The sequence below is a fragment of the Dendrobates tinctorius genome, unplaced genomic scaffold, assembly GCF_039654945.1.
Source record: "Dendrobates tinctorius isolate UK_male_01 unplaced genomic scaffold, ASM3965494v1 ptg000039l, whole genome shotgun sequence".
In the NCBI taxonomy this organism is placed as follows: Eukaryota; Metazoa; Chordata; class Amphibia; order Anura; family Dendrobatidae; genus Dendrobates; species Dendrobates tinctorius.
The window spans coordinates 14,523,186-14,537,198 of record NW_027361707.1 but is presented as its reverse complement, the minus strand read 5'-3'; the positions used below and the strand labels follow the sequence as shown (position 1 = coordinate 14,537,198).

At 42.7% G+C, this 14,013-nt stretch overlaps 1 protein-coding gene across 1 annotated transcript in view; it reads left to right on the top strand.

The window, feature by feature from the left end:
- The window catches only part of LOC141088609 (proton channel OTOP1-like), a 66,011-nt gene that overhangs the window by 25,969 nt on the left and 26,029 nt on the right, over positions 1-14,013 (top strand). The window contains exon 3 of the mRNA XM_073574752.1: positions 11,424-11,482. Coding sequence (XP_073430853.1) covers positions 11,424-11,482 — 59 coding nt within the window. The remainder of the gene's footprint in view (positions 1-11,423; positions 11,483-14,013) is intronic.

The following is a 14,013-nucleotide window of genomic DNA, read 5'->3' as shown; positions in this document are numbered from 1 at the left end:
CAGTCTAGGGAAGTAGTCAGCTGGGATCAGTCGTGTGAGGGCTGCTGCCCAGGGACTACTGTCTCTGCCGTCATTCTACAACCATCCCCTTCTTCTCCTGTGGGGGCAGCAGAAGTGTTGCCAGGGAGTAGGGACAAGTCGCAACCCTCACCACATGCTAACCCTGAGTGTCAGAGTCCTCGTGGGAAGGGTCAGAGGGAGGTGGTGGTTCCTTCTGAGCATGGTGGGGGTGTGAGGGTGACGACACAGGGGGACGCCTCTGTTGTCAGTTCTGTGAAGAGTTCACCATCTTGTGGCAAACGTGTGCGTGACAATAAATGTTCAGGTCCGAACCTGTGTGTGAATGAGCGGTGTCCACCAAAAACGTCCAGTGGAAGTGTGCTGCTGGGGTCTGGAGTTCTCTGGTGTTCGGGCCATATTGTGGGTCGGCCATTCTCGGCCCGAGGACTTACCAGCTTGTTACCCCCAGTAATGCCCGTACACAACTCATTCCGCAGGTTGGTGCTCTGGAGATTTGTGGCGCCTCCGGAGCATACGTTGTCACCTCCATGTTTGCCATAAACGAGTCAGGTGATTACCGAGGTTAACTCTGGTGGATCGAGGTGTTCTCATTGTAGGTTGTTTTCTGGTGAGGTGCGGTGTTGAGTGTCCAGAGGCCCCTCATTGAAGGAGGGGTACTGTCACGATCCATTTTTGGATCCGTGTCAGATTTGCATTCTCACATATAAAACTTTTTCCTTTCAGGTCATCGGGGGTTAACATCAGTTTTCCCCCCGATGGCCGCTGGTGTAATTGCATTGCTAGGTGAGTTTGCTGATGCAGGTGGTGACCATTCCCACCTTCCTTTAAAAGGTCACCTGGTGCATCAGCTGACTGTTGATTATACAGGTCCTTTGGAAACCAACCATTCTGAAGAAAGAAGCTTTCTGGTGCGTGGTGCTTCAGCTGAATGCTGTGATCCAGTGCCTTATTCTGCTGTGCGGTGCATTGCAGCAGAAAAGCTAAGTGTTGTTTGTCTTACCTTATGTGTTACATCTTTCCTTGGTGTTGTATTAGTGCAGCGGTGGGACCAGTGTCTGCACTTGCCAATTCTCTACTGATAGATAGGTGCAGGGCAAGTGAGGGCTAAGGTATCCTGCTCGGCATCGGTTTCAAAGAAGCCATATAGGGACATCAGAATAGACCAGAGCACAGCCTCTGGAGAGTGCAGGAAGTGTCCATTTCCCTGTTCCCTATCGCAGGACCCACCGTTGTAATTGTGTCCCCGGTGTTCCCTTGCTTGTTTTGCTGTTTGGTGACCAACTGATTACTGGGTCATGTCACACAGGGCCAGTCACTTCATGACACACGAGAAGCAGTGGAATTAAACTGAAAGGGAGAAGATACAGATTAGATATTAGAAAAAACTTTTTGACAGTGAGGGTGGTCAATGAGTGGGACAGGCTGCCTTGAGAAGTGATGAGTTCTCCTTCAATGAAAGTCTTCAAACAGAGGCTGGACAGACATCTGTCTGATATGGTTTAGTGAATTCTGTATTGAGCAGGGGGTTGGACACAATGACCCTTGAGGTCCCTTCCAACTCTAACATTCTATGATTCTATGATCTTTTTACTCTCAAAATTCTCAATTCATGGGTAAAACCTGTCTGTTGTAAATATTGAGACAAGATATGACAGTTGGTGCTAATAAAGTTCTATGTAACCTCCAGCTCTTCCCTCCTCCTCTATCCATAGAACTTCATAAGCACCAACCTTCATCTTATATCTTAGTAATGGGAAAATCTAGCTTCACTGAATACAGATATTACTGACTTTACCCATGTATTGAAAATGAAAGATCAGTCCAGGAGGAGTAAGAAGCAGATTTCTCTGATAAGATATACAGTATTACAAATCTAGTTATATTCATGTGTACTATTGATTTATTAAATAATGATTAAAACAATGGTTATTCTTTTAGCAGACTGTAAAGTACTTTAGATAAATATGGAGAATATGGATATACAGACATCATGTTGCATAGAGCCATTTTTTAAGAAAAAAACATTTTAAATATTTTATTTTTATCCTCCTTTTCTTATTTATTTTTCTTTCTTTCTTTTATCTTTGATTCTTTCAAGATTTTTCTTACATTCCCTCCACCTCTGCATTGTTATCTAAACGGCACTTGCTCATGACATTCTAAAATCATAATTTTGGAAGATTATTAATTAATTAACAAAAACACTGGCAAAGGCTTCCTTAGTGTTTAACCCCTTACCTACAATGGACGTAATATTCCGTCCATGTGACCCTGGACCTAATTACCATGGACGGAATATTACATCCCAGCGATCAGCGGCGCCCACGTGGTGAGCGCCGCTGATCGCGGCCGGGTGTCAGCTGATTATCACAGCTGACACCCGGCACAATGTGTCAGGGGCGGTCACGGACTGCCCCCGACACGTTAACCCCTTGTACACCACGATCAAACGCGATCGCGGTGTACCGGGGGTTAAAGGGAAGCATCGGCAGGGAGGGGGCTCCCTCCTTGCTTCCCTGAGCCCCCCACAGCAGCGCAATGTGCAGCGCTGCTGCGGGGGGCTCTTTCCCTACAGGTCCCCGGATCCAAGATGGCGACGGGGGCCTTCGGGGGCCTGTAGGGAACTGACTTCCTCACTGCCTGCAAAGTGCAGGCATGAGGAAGTCTGCAGAACTGCCTGTGACAGATTGCTGATCTGTCACAGTGATCTGTGATGTGACAGATCAGTGATCTGTCACAGGACAGTGATGTCCCACCTGGGACAAGGTAGTAAAGTAAAAAAAATAAAAAAATAAAAAAAAAATGTTAAAAATAATTAAAAAAAAAATCGCTAAGTAAATTAGTAAAAAAAAAAAAAATATTCCCCAATAAATCCATTTTTTCAAAATAAAAAAAAAAACAATAAAAGTACACATATTTGGTATCGCCGCGTCCGAAGCGACCCGCCCTATAAAACTGTCCCATTAGTTAACCCCTTAAAAAATAAAAATAAAAAACGAAGCAAAAAATAATGATTTATTATCATACCACCGAACAAAAAGTGCAATAACGCGCGATCAAAAAGACGCATATAAATATCCATGGTACCGCTGAAAACATCATCTTGTCCCGCAAAAAACGAGCTGCCATACAGCATCATCCGCAAAAAAATAAAAAAGTTATAGCTCGCAGAATAAAGCGATACAAAAATAATTTTTTATATAAAATTGTTTTCATTGCAAAAAACCGACAAAACATAAAAAAACGACCTAAATGAGGTATCGCTGTAATCGTACTGACCCGAAGAATAAAAACGCTTTATCAATTTTACCACACGCGGAACAGTGTAAACGCACCCCCCAAAAGAAATTCATGAAACGCTGGTTTTTGTTCATTCTGGTTCCCAAAAATCGGAATAAAAAGCGATCAAAAAATGTCACGTGCCCGAAAATGGTACCAATAAAAACGTCAACTCGTCCCGCAAAAATAAGACCTCACATGACTCAGTGGGTCAAAATATGGAAAAATTATAGCTCTCAATATGCAAAAACTATTTTTACAATAAAATCACCCCCTTAGTTAGGGAAAAATAATAAAACTAAAAGAAAATGTATTTATTACCATTTTCCCATTAGGGTTAGGGCTAGGGTTAGGGCTAGGGTTAAGGTTTAGGGCTGAGATTAGGGTTAGGGGTGTGTTGGGGTTAGGGTTGGAGTTATAATTGGGGGTTTCCACTGTTTGGGCACATCAGGTGCTCTCCAAAGGCAACATGGCATCTGATCTCAATTCCAGCCAATTCTGCGTTGAAAAAGTAAAATGGTGCTCCTTCCCTTCCAAGCTCTGCCATGCGCCCAAACAGTGTTTTACCCCCACATATGGGGTATCAGCCTACTCAGGACAAATTACAAAACAACTTTTGGGGTCCAATTTCTCCTGTTACCCTTAGGAAAATAAAAAATTGGGGGCTGAGAAAAAATGATTTTTTTATTTTCACGCCCAGGCGTTATAAACTTCTGTGAAGCACTTGGGGGTTCAAAGTGCTCACCACACATCTAGATAAGTTCCGTGGGGGGTCTAGTTTCCAAAATGGGGTCACTTGTGGGGAGTTTCAATAGTTTACATCGTACATCAGGGGCTCATCGTACATCAGGGGCTCATAGTACATCAGGGGCTCTCCAAACGCACATGACACCCGCAGACCAATCAATCAAAGTCTGCATTCCAAAACGTCACTACTTCCCTTCTGAGCCCCGACGTGTGCCCATACAGTAGTTTTCTCCCACATATGAGGTATCAGCGTGCTCAGGACAAATTGGACAACAACTTTTGGCATCCAATTTCTCCTGTTACCCTTGGGAAAATAAAAAAATTGGAGACTAATTGATCATGCTTGTGCAAAAAATACGATTTTTTTATTTTCATGCCTGGGCATTATAAACTTCTGTGAAGCCCTTGGGGGTTCAAAGTGCTCACCACACATCTAGATAAGTTCCTCAGGGGGTCTAGTTTCCAAAATGGGGTCATTTGTGGGGGGGTTTCCACTGTTTAGGTACATTAGGGGCTCTCCAAAGGCAACATGACACCCGCAGACCATTCCATCAAAGTCTGCATTCCAAAACGTCACTACTTCCCTTCCGAGCGTCGTTGTGTCCCCATACAGTAGTTTTCTCCCACATATGGGGTGTCAGCGTACTCAGGACAAATTGGACAACAACTTTTGGGGTCCAATTTCTCCTGTTACCCTTGGGAAAAGAAAAAAAATGGGGACTAAAAGATGATGTTTGTGGAAAAAATACGATTTTTTTATTTTCACGCCCGGGCGTTATAAACTTCTGTGAAGCACTGGGGAGTTCAAAGTGCTCACCACACATCTAGATAAGTTCCCTGGGGGGTCTATTTCCAAAATGGTGTCATTTGTGGGGGGTTTCTACTGTTTTGGTACATCAGGGACTTTCCAAACGCGACATGGTGTCCGATCTCAATTCTAGCCAAAAACGTCAAATGGCGCTGCTTCCCTTCCGAGCTCTGCTATGCGCCCAAATAGTCATTTACACCCACATATGGGGTATCAGCGTACTCAGGACAAATTGCACAATAACTTTTAGGGTCCCGTTACCCTTGGAAAAATAAAAATTGGGGGTGAAAAGATCATTTTTGTGGAAAAAATATGATTTTTTAATTGTACCGCTGTACGTTATAAACTTCTGTGAAGCCCTTGTGGGTTCAAAGTTCTCACCACATATTTAGATAAGTTCCTTGCGGGGTCTAGTTTCTAAAATGGGGTCACTTGGGGGGATTTCCACTGTTTAGGTACATCAGGGGCTCTCCAAACGCGACATGGCATCCGATCTGAATTCCAGTCAATTTTGCATTGAAAAAGTCAAACGGCGCTCCTTCCCTACTGAGGTCTGCCATGCGCCGAACCAGTGGTTCCCCCCCACATATCAGGTATCAGCGTACTCAGGACAAATTGCACAATAACTTTTGCAGTCCAATTTCTCCTATTACCCTTGGTAAAATAAAGAAAATTGAACCTGAAGTATTTTTTTTGTGAAAAAAAGTTAAATGTTCATTTTTTTTCTTAAATATTCAAAAAATTCCTGTGACGCACCTAAAGGGTTAATAAACTTCTTGAATGTGGTTTTAAGCACCTTAAGGGGTGCAGTTTTTAGAATGGTGTCACTTTTGGGTATTTTCTATCATATAGACCCCTCAAAGTGGCTTCAAATGTGATGTGGTCCCTAAAAATAAAATGGTGCTGCAAAAATGAGAAATCGCTGGTCAATTTTTAACCCTTATAACTTCCTAACAAAAAAAAATGTTGGTTCCAAAATTGTGCTGATGTAAAGTAAACATGTGGGAAATGTTATTTATTAAGTTTTTTGTGTACCGTATCGCTGTGATTTAAGGGCATAAAAATTCAAAGTTGGAAAATTGCGAAATTTTCAAAATTTTCACCAAATTTCCGTTTTTTTTCACAAATAAACGCAAGTTATTTGAATGCAATTTTACCACTAACATGAAGTACAATATGTCATGAGAAAACAGTGTCAGAATCACCGGGATCCATGGAAGCGTTTCAGAGCTATGACCTCATAAAGGGACAGTGGTCAGAATTGTAAAAATTGGCCCGGGAGTTAACGTGCAAACCACCCTTAGTAGTGAAGGGGTTAAAAAGGTCCCTTAGTCTGTTTCAGTAGCTACACAATCATGGGGAATACTGCTGACTTGACAGAGGTCCAGAAGGCAGTCACTGACACACTCCACAAGGAGGGTAAGCCACAAAAGATCATTGCTAAAGAAGCTGGCAGTTCACAGAGTGCTGTATCCAAGCATATTAATGGAAAGTTGAGTGGAAGGAAAAAGTGTGGTAGGAAAAGGTGCACAAGCAACCGGGATAACCGCAGAATTGAAAAGATTAAGAAAAGGCCATTCAAAAATTTTGGGGAGATTCACAAGGAGTGGACTGCTGCTGGAGTCATTGCTTCAAGAGCCACCACACACAGACGTATCCAGGACATGGGCTACAAGTGTCGCATTCTTTGTGTCAAGCCACTCATGACCAATAGACAACACCAGAAGCATCTTATCTGGGCCAAGGAGAAAAACAACTGGACTGTTGCTCAGTGATCCAAGGTGTTGCTTTCAGATGAAAGTAAATTTTGCATTTCATTTGGAAATCAAGGTCCCAGAGTCTGGAGTAAGAGTGGAGAGGCCACAATCCAAGCTGCTTGTGGTCTAGTGTGAAGTTTCCACAATCAGGGATGGTTTGGGGAGCTGTTGCGAGTTCATTTTCCCCTTCACCATTGAGGTCTGATGAACTCCCTCTTCTGGTTAAGGAAGGTAGTGAGGCTGATTACCAAGCACCTGAGCAGGATGATGATGACTGGGTGACTGGAATTGCTGACTGGATATAAGGCAGCCGATGCCCTTCTGCCTTGCTGGTGATTTCTCAGAGGGATTCTAGGAGACCAGTCTGATTCCTGCTCCTCAAAAGCTAAGTTTTCTGCTCTGCTTTTTGCATTTGTGTTTTGGTTTGGTTTTGCCTTGTTTTTCTGGATTTCTGCCATCCCCTGCTGGGGTGAGCCGAATTCCTTTTTGCTCTGTCTTCAGAAAATACCTGAGTACTGATATAGTCTTTTTGAAGCCTAGCGTCTTCAGGGCTTTTTTCCCTATCAGTCTGTTGGCTCTTGTTTTGATAAGGTTTTGGCGGATTGCAGACAGCAGCTTTTCTATCCTGTCCTATTTAGTTAGCTTGGGCCCCATCATTTGCTCAGCCTATCTTTCTATCTGTGTGAGTGTTTTTTCATCTTGCTTCACCGTCATTATATGTTGGGGACTGCCTATTGCTTTGGGGTCTGCTCTGGGGCAGTTTAGATTTCCCTTTCTGTCTTTAGGCTATTTAGTTCTCCAACTGTGATCGAGGGGTCTAGGGCACCGTAGGAACCCCCCACAGCTACTGCTAGTTGTTGATAGGTTCAGGGGTCTGCAATCCAATAGCTGCCAACTTCTCTGGTTTTCTGGACTTAGCTAGTATTTCTGTTTTTGCCTCTTACAGTGACTCATTAATAACAGGGAGCCATGTCATCTGCTGGTGTAGGTCCACTGTGTTTTAACAAGACCAAAGTCAGCGCAGCCATCCACCAGGAAATTTTAGAGCACTTCATGCTTCCCACTGCCAACAAACTTTTTGGGGATGGAAATTTCATTCTCCAGCAGGACTTGGCACCTGTCCACACTGCCAAAAATATGAACACCTGCTTTAAAAACAACAGTAGCACTGTGTTTGATTGGCCAGCAAACTCACCTGACCTTAACCTCAAAGAGAATCTATGGAGTATTGTCAAGAGGAAGATGAGAGACACCAGACCCAACAATGCAGACGAGCTGAAGGCTGCTATCAAAGCAACCTGGGCTTCCATAACACCTCAGCAGTGCCACAGGCTGATCGCCTCCATGACATGCCGCATTGATACAACAGGAGACTCAACAAAGTATTGAGTGCATTTACTGAACATACATTTCAGTAGGCCAACATTTTGGACTTAAAAATCAATTTTCAAGCTGGTGTTATAAAGTATTCTAATTTACTGACATAATGACTTATGGGTTTTCATTGGCTGTAAGCCATAATCATCAACATTATCAGAAATAAACACGTGAAGTAGATCACTCTGTTTGTAATGACTCTATATAATATATGAGTTTCACTTTTTGTATTGAAGCGCTGAAATAAATTAACTTTTTGATGGTATTCTAATTTCGTCAGAAGCCTAGAAATATATATATATATATATATATATATATATATATATATACATATATTAGTGGTAGATCAGCACACTCAGTGGTACACGGAGGTAGAAATGGGAACACTTTCTCTTTAAATCTCTGTAACTGTTGATGATGCTGTTGGTGCTCTTGCTGCTGCACTTGTACCAGTTGTTTAATCAGTTCCTCCACTTTGCCTGATATTGTGTGCTGGCTTCTGGCCGCCTTCGCTCAGGACATGCAGTTTGTCTACAGCCGCTACCCGTGTTACTGGAACATGGACCACATTCGAAACACCAGCTGTGGTAGATCACCTCAATCAGAGGCACACGAAGGTAGAAATGGGTCCACTGACTTTTTAAATCTTCCGTTGGTTTATTATACAGGAATCATAGACCAACAAGGAGTGAAAATAAAGACAGCCTTTCTGGCAAAACAGGAAAATTAAAACAAAACATTATGGTATACAGACTCTAAATTGCTCTGATCTGCCCGCACCAAAGCACTTAGCCTCTTTAGGTTCAGTTTTCCTCCTCAGGGCACAAAACGCTGAAGTTCCTCTCTCAAGGAATACTGAACACTAACTGCCTCTGGAGGCCGACTACTTAAGCCCCAGACCACACCCTGGGGTGGAGAAAAGGTAGACAACCTCCCACCTGCTCTATTGTTGTCCACAAAAACCTAGCCCTTCAACAAATTGTCTAGTTAACCCCTCGCAACACATAATGTGCTTGAGGAAAAACTTCTAGGTTTTAAATCACTGATGTCACTATTTTCAGTAAAACATATCTCTCCTCCAGCAGCTTATATACGTGTATAGTGGGGAAAAAAGTAGTCAGCGACCAATTGTGCAAGTTCTCCCACTTAAAAAGATGAGAGAGGCCTGTAATTGACATCATAGGTAGACCACAACTATGAGAGTTAAAATGAGAAAATAAATCCAGAAAATCACCTTGTCTGATTTGGCAAAATTTATTTTGCAAATTATGTTGGGAAAAAAAGTATTTGGTCATTAACAAACGTTCATCTCAATATTTTGTTATATATCCTTTGTTGGCAATGACAGAGGTCAAATATGTTCTGTAAGTCTTCACAAGTTTGGCACACACTGTTGGTGGTATGTTGGCACATTCCTCCATGCAGATCTCCTCTAGAGCAGTGATGTTTTGGGCCTGTCGCTGAACAACACTGACTTTCAACTCCTTCCAAAGGTTTTCTATGGGGTTGAGATCTGGAGACTGGCTAGGCCACTCCAGGACCTTCATATTCTTCTTACATAGCCACTCCTTCATTGCCCTGGTGGTGTGCTTGGAATCATTATCATGCTGAAAGACCCATCCACGTTTCATCTTCAATGTCCTTGCTGATGGAAGGAGGTTTGCACTCAAAATCTCATGATACATGGCCCCATTCATTCTTTCATGTACACGGATCAGTCGTCCTGGTTCCTTTGCAGAGAAGCAGCCCCAAAGCATGATGTTGCCACCCCCATGCCTCACAGTAGGTATGGTGTTCTTTGGATGCAACTCTGCATTCTGTCTCCCCCAAACACGACGAGTTTTGATTCTGCCAAACAGTTCTACTTTGGTTCCATCAGACCATATGACATTCTCCCAATACTCTTATGGATAATCCAAATGCTCTCTGATCTCATGGATCTGACTCCATGGCGGCGTTGTGTGTTACTGATGGTAGCCTTTGTTACGGTGGTCCCAGCTCTATGCAAGTCATTCACTAGGTCCCCCTGTGTGGTTCTGGGATTTTTGCTCATCGTTCTTGTGATAATTTTGACCCCACAGGGTGAGATCTTGCATGGAGCCCCAGATCCAGGGAGATTATCAGTGGTCTTGTATGTCTTACATTTTCTTATTATTGCTCCCACAGTTGATTTCATCACACCAAGCTGCTTGCCTATTACAGATTCAATCTTCCCAACCTGCTGCAGGTCTGCAATTTTGCTTCTGGTGGTGTCCTTTGACAGCTCTTTGGACGTCACGATAGTGGAGTTTGGAGTGTGACTGTTTGAGGTTGTGGACAGGTGTCTTTTATACTGATAACAAGTTCAAACAGGAGCCATTACTACAGGTAATGAGTGGAGGACAGAGGAGCCTCTTAAAGAAGAAGGTACAGGTCTGTGAGAGGGAGAAATCTTGCATGTTTTTATGTGACCAAATACTTATTTTCCACCATAATTTGCAAAATAAATCTTGCCAAATCAGACAAGGTGATTTTCTGGATTTCTTTTCTCATTTTGACTCTCATAGTTGTGGTCTACCTATGATGTCAATTACAGGCCTCTCTCATCTTTTTAAGTTGGTGAACTTGCACAATTGGTCGCTGACTAAATACTTTTTTTCCCACTGTATATAAATGGCAGTCTTCAACAGGCTCTTGATTACTGTGGTAACCCTTCGCAGCGTAAAACTTTGAATTGCCTTTGGTTCGTTCATCATGAGACTGATCGTAGGGTTGAGAAATTTTTTTATTGGACATTTCAAATCCTTGAAAAATTGCTAAAAAAAATGTGTTTGACTGATTGTTACAATTACTTTCTACTGGAAAAACCACCTATTTGGTGTTATGCTCAAACTTTCAATTGTTTTTTTTTTTTTTAGCTTCAGGTTTTGAAAAACACATAGCGAGGGGGAAAAAAAGTACATGTCATTTCTTGGTGGAGGATCCTGTTGGATTCCGCTCCAAACTAGGCACTGTCCAATCAGACGGTTGCAAAAAAAGCTTCAGGAAAAATAAACTTCCAAAATTGATTCAGGAAATGAAAAAAATTGCCTTCAAAAACTCCTCAAAGAAGGAGCCGTTTCCTCTTGAAAAATTAGTTGTTTTTGAGTACCTCAAAAAGCTCCGTCTGCACATGGCTTACTGGTGTATTAGTGCATAGTGGCATATACGAGATGCATCTCTACTACAGTACTGGCGCGCACGTACATGTGTAATTGTCGGATTAGATACACCCACTACAATTACAACCCTGCTACCAGGTGAGACAAGTTTACTACTTTTGTCTGTTAAATTTTATAGCACAATTTAACGATTTATTGTTCCAATGAAGATGTCAGTAATTTTTATTCACAGTGATTCATCTTAAGATCCGTTTACTAAAAATAAAAACGTTTGTGCATGTTTCTAAATTACAGGTATATTTTCTTTGGCGACATTCAAAAGACATCGTCAAGTCCTTTAAAAAGCTTGAAAGGTAAAAGTATTTGATTTCATATTAATCTTCTTGGAATGATTTTCACTAATCTGTTTTTATTTTCCATGGTGCTGTTCTGAACCTTCCTGAGATTCACTTTACAGCCGCGACATGTTAAACCTCAGCCTTTGGCCTCTGTCAGACGTCCGTTCTACCCGTACGAGTGCTATCTGTGTGGTTTTTACGGGAAGCATTCATACCTTGGATAATCTATGGGGCCATTCACATGTCCGTGACTTTTTCATGGACCAAGCTCAGAACCCGGAAAGTCACAGTGATATGTCCGATTGTGATGTTAGGCTGTGTGCACACGTAAGCGATTTTTTTTCGCGGTTTCTAAGCGTTTTTACCTGCAAAAACACTTAAAAATCGCTTAAGAGAAGCATCCCATTCATTTTAATGCATTCTGCACTTTTTGTGCATATTGATGCGTTTTTTTTTGCGGAAAAAAACGCATCGCTGTAAAAAAAAAGCAGCATGCTCATTAATTTTACGGAAAAATCCGCGTTTCTAGCCAATTTCTATGAGACTGGGGACGCGCAGAAAAAAACGCATAAAAATGTGTGTTTTTTGCGCCAACAACGAGCGGAAGGCTAGTTTCGCACTAGCGTTTATTTCCTGCAGCGCACGGCGCCGCTAAGCCCCGCCCCCTCCCGGCTCCCTGCCCGCCCCATCCAGTCATCGGCGCCTACTAGCGCACATGGACGCTTGCGATCTGCTCACCCTATCTTTAGCATAGGGTGCACAGATTGTGCGCTGGCCGTGCGCTAGTAGGATTTTAGTGTGCGCTGCGCACCTTTAAAGGTGCGCCGTGCTCGCCAAAATGCAACATGCTGCGGTCAGCACACACCGGCGCACCTTCAAAAGTGCGCAGCGCACGGCAAAATCCTGCTAGCGCACGGCCAGCGCACGATCTGCCCACCCTATGCTAAAGATAGGGTGCGCAGATCGCAAGCGTCCATGTGCGCTAGTAGGCGGCGATGACCAGATGGGGCGGGCAGGGAGCTGGGAGGGGGCAGGGCACCGGGAGGGGGCAGGGCTTAGCGGCGGCCGTGCGCAGGCCGTCGCTGCGCTATAAAGCGCAAATGTGAAACCGGCCTAAAACGTGCAAAAAACATGCAGGAAAAAACGCGCGTTTTCTGGGAAGGAGTCCGGTTTTCATGCAGAAATTTTCTGCATACGTGGGCACATAGCCTCAGGGGTCTGGATGGGCACGTTAAAAAAAAAAAATCAGACCGCACTCGGATGACATCTACAGTGTGTCCAGTCTGATTTTCATGGAAAGAAGAATGTGGAGAATTTTTTTATCTCCATGTGTGAGAAAAACTCTGATCAAAATAATCGGTCAGTTTTTTTCACGTACAAGAAAAACCAACAGTGATTATTTGGTCAGAGTTTCATCCGAGTCTGGTCTGTCATCAGTTTTTCGTGAACGTGAAAAAAGATAATTCTCTAATCTTTGCCTATGTAAGGCTATGTTTCAACGATGGGCTTTTGGTGAATTTTTGATTCTACGGAATTTCGGCCTCTATTATGTAAATTAAATGACTTTGGTTTTTTTCAGTGTGTATTTGTGTGTGTTTTTTAACATGCATTTTTATTGCATTTTTTGACTCTTTTTGGTGTGTCATGTTTTAAATATAGCTGCTTTGTTTTTGATACTTACGATTAATTGGCTTTGACAAACCTTTATTGACATACTCGTACTTAGATGTGGATTACATGCATTTGTGATGCATTTCCACAACGGAAAAACACACAAAAGACCCATGTTTGTTTTTTACCTGTGGATTTTTTACATCTAATGCACATCTACAGGGAAAATCCACATAGAAAACTCAGTGTACCCGCAAGAGAAATTGACTTGTTGCGGATTTAAAACTCGCACCGCAGATCGGTTTATGCAGCGTTAAAAAAAGAAGCCCAGTGGTCATGAGATTTCTATAAATGCCATCCACTTTGCTGGAACTGTATGACGTTGTGTTTTTAACACAGCAAAATTAAGCAATATCAAAAATTCACCAAAAGCTCATCGTGGGAACTTAGCCTAACAATCCATGAAAATTGGATGCCTTCCCAGTGCTGGATGATTCTTTTAATGGACCCATAGACCTACATTGTCAATTTTGATCTGACGCTCTGATCAAAATCGGACATGTCCTTGCGATTTTGCATGAACCACTTGGTCCTCGGAAAATCCTGGACATGTGAATGGCCCAATTCTTCATAAAATTTTAAAGCAGGCAGGTAAATATAATGGGTGCAGGGGTTGTAGTCGCACCGAAGCCCTGGAGCATAAAGGGGGCCGAAAATGCTCTTCTGGCCCTTATGAGAAGATCAATACTATTAAAGACCCATGATAGTTGGAGGAAATGTTAGAAATTTTGCATGGGGGCCCATAAACCTAAAGTTGAAATTTGCTGCTAAAAAAGAAGTGAGAGAACTTGAGCGGCTTCCCCCGAGAATCTACGCCTTATCTATCCTAACACACCCATTCCATAACCTTTCTGCATTACTGTAAACATTAATTT